The following is a 3,403-nucleotide window of genomic DNA, read 5'->3' on the forward strand; positions in this document are numbered from 1 at the left end:
TATGTATATATATATATAGTCTTCGGGTGATGATTCAGTGTTGTGGTTTCTCCAGGCAGCTGAAGAAAGTGAACAGTAAAAAAGCAAAAGTGAGGATGTCCTGAGTTCACCCACCCCTATGAGATTGTCAGAAACAAGTCACACCTATCCAGCTCAAGTGAGAAGAGTAGGGACTAACAAGTGCAGGCTTGCACAGTCAAATGGAGTGCAGCTAATGGCTGTTATACAGCCTACCTGTACACACACACACACACACACACACACACACACACACACATAAATGTATATATAGATAGAGAGAGAGACAGAGAGAGAGATTTTTCTTCAGGTGATGATTCAGTGTTGCCATTTCCCCAGGCAGCTGAAGAATGCATGCTAACTAACTGAAACCATACTATTATTTACACTAAACAAACCCCAGGTGACACTTGAACAACAACTTTACATTCCTAACATGAACATCCCTCATTAGATCATTGTATCATTGTTGTTCCACTGGCAACCTGGATGGATCAGCTCATGATCAGCTCCTGACCTTCAGCAACTGTTGACTTGTCCTTTCCTTGAAAGCCCTAACAGTGACCGGGTGTTTTGTACTGCCAGTAACATTCTACTTTTTTAGGCTTCACTTTTTACTCAAACATTTGCCTTAGATTTTTCTGTCAACATCTTCTCTCCCCTAACATTATCCAGGTTATTGATCATCTCTGATTCTTTGGTTGTGATCTGTGATGTTGTTTCTTTACTGAGCTGCAGGACTTTCACTTCTGGATGTCCAAGAGAACAACTGATGTGTGGTCAGATAAAACTTTATTGAGGCCAGAGGTACATACAGAAAAAAATGTATATAAAATAAAATAATTCATTTCATCATCACGAAACAGGTAATATACATAATCATGACCAGTGCTGCACTTAAATACTGAGGAATCATCTCAGGTGTATTACACGGAAGGTATTTTTAGAATGTTAATTCATCTACCAAACCTGTTATATATACAGTTCATAAACAAATAATGTTTGATTAGGCAACAAAATGTGCACAATGAATTATAACTGATATAGATTGCACTGAATATATTCAGTACAATATTTTGCTCTAAATTCATATTTCTACAGTATGACTAAACACAAGTCTAGAATGAACATAACTTTTTCAGTTTCATTTATTATTAGGTAGAGTATATATTACTTAATGACACTGATGATGAAGCATGTTTTGAAACTGGACTGACAAGAGATTCATCAGTTCAACTTAACTGAAAAAGTGAAGTGGTTTAAATTCAGAGAATTACAGGTAAAATATAAAAGTAGATAGGCTATATTTTATTAATGTTTACTGATGAATTGATGTGAACTTTCATACGTTGTTCATTTCCATAAAATTGATCTAACATCTGATCACAGCGTTGCAGTTGCCACAAACACACTACTTCTTTGCTGAGCACTACTGTATCACACAAAGCTCTTTTTCCTTCAGGTTTTGTTTGATACTTCATCAGAAGGAATTTCCATTTCTGTTTCTGCTTCAATTTGTTTCTTCTTCTCCATCATCAGATAACATGGCAAGTCCAAGATAGCCTGGTTTTTCTCTGATGTCAGCAGGCCCTGAATCCTATATCCAATCTGAGTGATACAGATTGCATTGAATGTATTCAGTATAATATTTTGCTCTTAAGTCATTTTCATACAGTATGACTAAACACAAGTCTAGAATTTCTTTTTCTCAATCTTTAGATAAAATGGTGTCTCCAGGACACCCTGCTTTTTCTCTGATGTCAGCAGGCCCTCACTCAGAGAGTCATGGATCTTCTGCCAAGAGTCCATCTCAGAGCTCCACAGTGCAGCTCTGGCTCTGATGAACTGTGACACTTCAGTCTCGCTGCCTTTGGCCAGACTGATGCTGTCTTTACAGATGAAGAAGATGTCCATGCCAATGAAAAGAGCATTGAGTGTGATGAACCCTGCCCTTGCTGACTGGGAGAGAGCAAGTCATCATTTGACTGCTGCCTGACCGATATCTGGGATGTCTGAGGCCACCCTGGGCACGTTACGCAACACATTAGCTTCCTGGGCCACCACCTGACCAGCACTTGCAACCAGATTTTCACTTTTTAACATCTCAGCTGCAGAGGCAATAACAAGTGCAGTCATCAGTTGTTGAACAGCACAAGATTCCTTAAACACCTTGACAGCTTCCTCAGCCACATTTATCTCACTTATTTCCACATCAGTGATTGGCTGACTGGTGGCCTCCCCCAGACAATCCTGGAGACTCTGCACATCCTCCATGAAACTCTGGAGACTTGCATTGGCTTTCTTTTGGTGTTTACTATTAACTATGATCTCTGTGGCAGTGGTGACAATACTGTTGACTCCACTGGTGATTCCCATCCCGATCCCAGTCACTGTTAGTGCTAGAGACAATCCAGCTGTGACAGGAATTAACGCCAAACCAATAATAGAAAGCACGCCTCCAACCGCCCCCACTGAGCTGCCTGCCACACTGGAGATCTTTGCCCCTTTCCTCATCCTGTCTAACTGAACAGCAGCCTCCTCCAGTTCTTTCAGAAACTGCAGCATCCTGGGCTGTCGCATGCTGAACTCTCTGATGAAGTTAGAAGATGCCACTTCCTGAAACAAGAACACCATCCGGAAATGTGGGTCTATCCTGACCAGAAGAAAAAACTAAATTAAAAATCTGTTTTTATAAAATTTGAAAAGTCATCAGTTACATTTTTCATCATAAAAATGATAATTACAAAATTGAAAAGTAGAAATTTGAAATATTGAGTGTTCTAAAGTTGTATTTGTTTAAATAACACTTTAATGCATAATTGAGATTTTGAATTTCTGTGGACTTTTAGTATCAGGGACTGAAAAACGGAAACAGGAAAATTACAAAACTAGTTTACTTGGCTGTCCATCTCGCACATAACAGAAAAAACAAAGAATAAATTACATGACACATATCAACAGTTACCATGTTAATATGAAAAAATATTTTAGATTTTTTTTATGTTTTTGGAAAACACATTAGGAGCCTACAAAACAAAAGGAAAATAAGCATAGAACAGAAATACAAAAGTACAGATACAACAGGAAATTCTGGCACAACTTCAGTGTCAAGGGGCACAGACAAGTCCATATAATAAAAATAAGCAGACATGGCTGCAATATTTAATGAAATATTTATATTGAGGTTCTAACTTCCACCTCCAATTGTATCTGGTTGCAGTGATTTATATTTTATAAAGTCTAAGGGGGATATTTACTAAACTTGTTTTCCATAAATTGATCATAATCCATCCAAAAAGTGTTTCACACAAAACCCCAAATGTCAACCTCATGGTGGCTTTGCATAACTTGATCACATTCCATCCAAAAAGTGTTTCACACAAAA

The 3,403-nt window shown here is 38.1% G+C and overlaps 1 protein-coding gene across 1 annotated transcript; it reads right to left on the reverse strand.

Moving 5' to 3' along the window:
* Window positions 1–1,327: 1,327 nt before the first annotated feature.
* Window positions 1,328–2,671, reverse strand: LOC109953566 (apolipoprotein L4-like; the record flags this gene model as incomplete). The annotated part of the gene is given in 1 exon segment (XM_020589040.1): window positions 1,328–2,671. A coding segment is annotated over 1 exon segment (961 nt), but the record flags the coding sequence as incomplete, so codon positions are not given.
* Window positions 2,672–3,403: the final 732 nt, after the last annotated feature.

Source organism: Monopterus albus, unplaced genomic scaffold (genome assembly GCF_001952655.1).
Source record: "Monopterus albus unplaced genomic scaffold, M_albus_1.0 scaffold783.1, whole genome shotgun sequence".
NCBI lineage: Eukaryota > Metazoa > Chordata > Actinopteri > Synbranchiformes > Synbranchidae > Monopterus > Monopterus albus.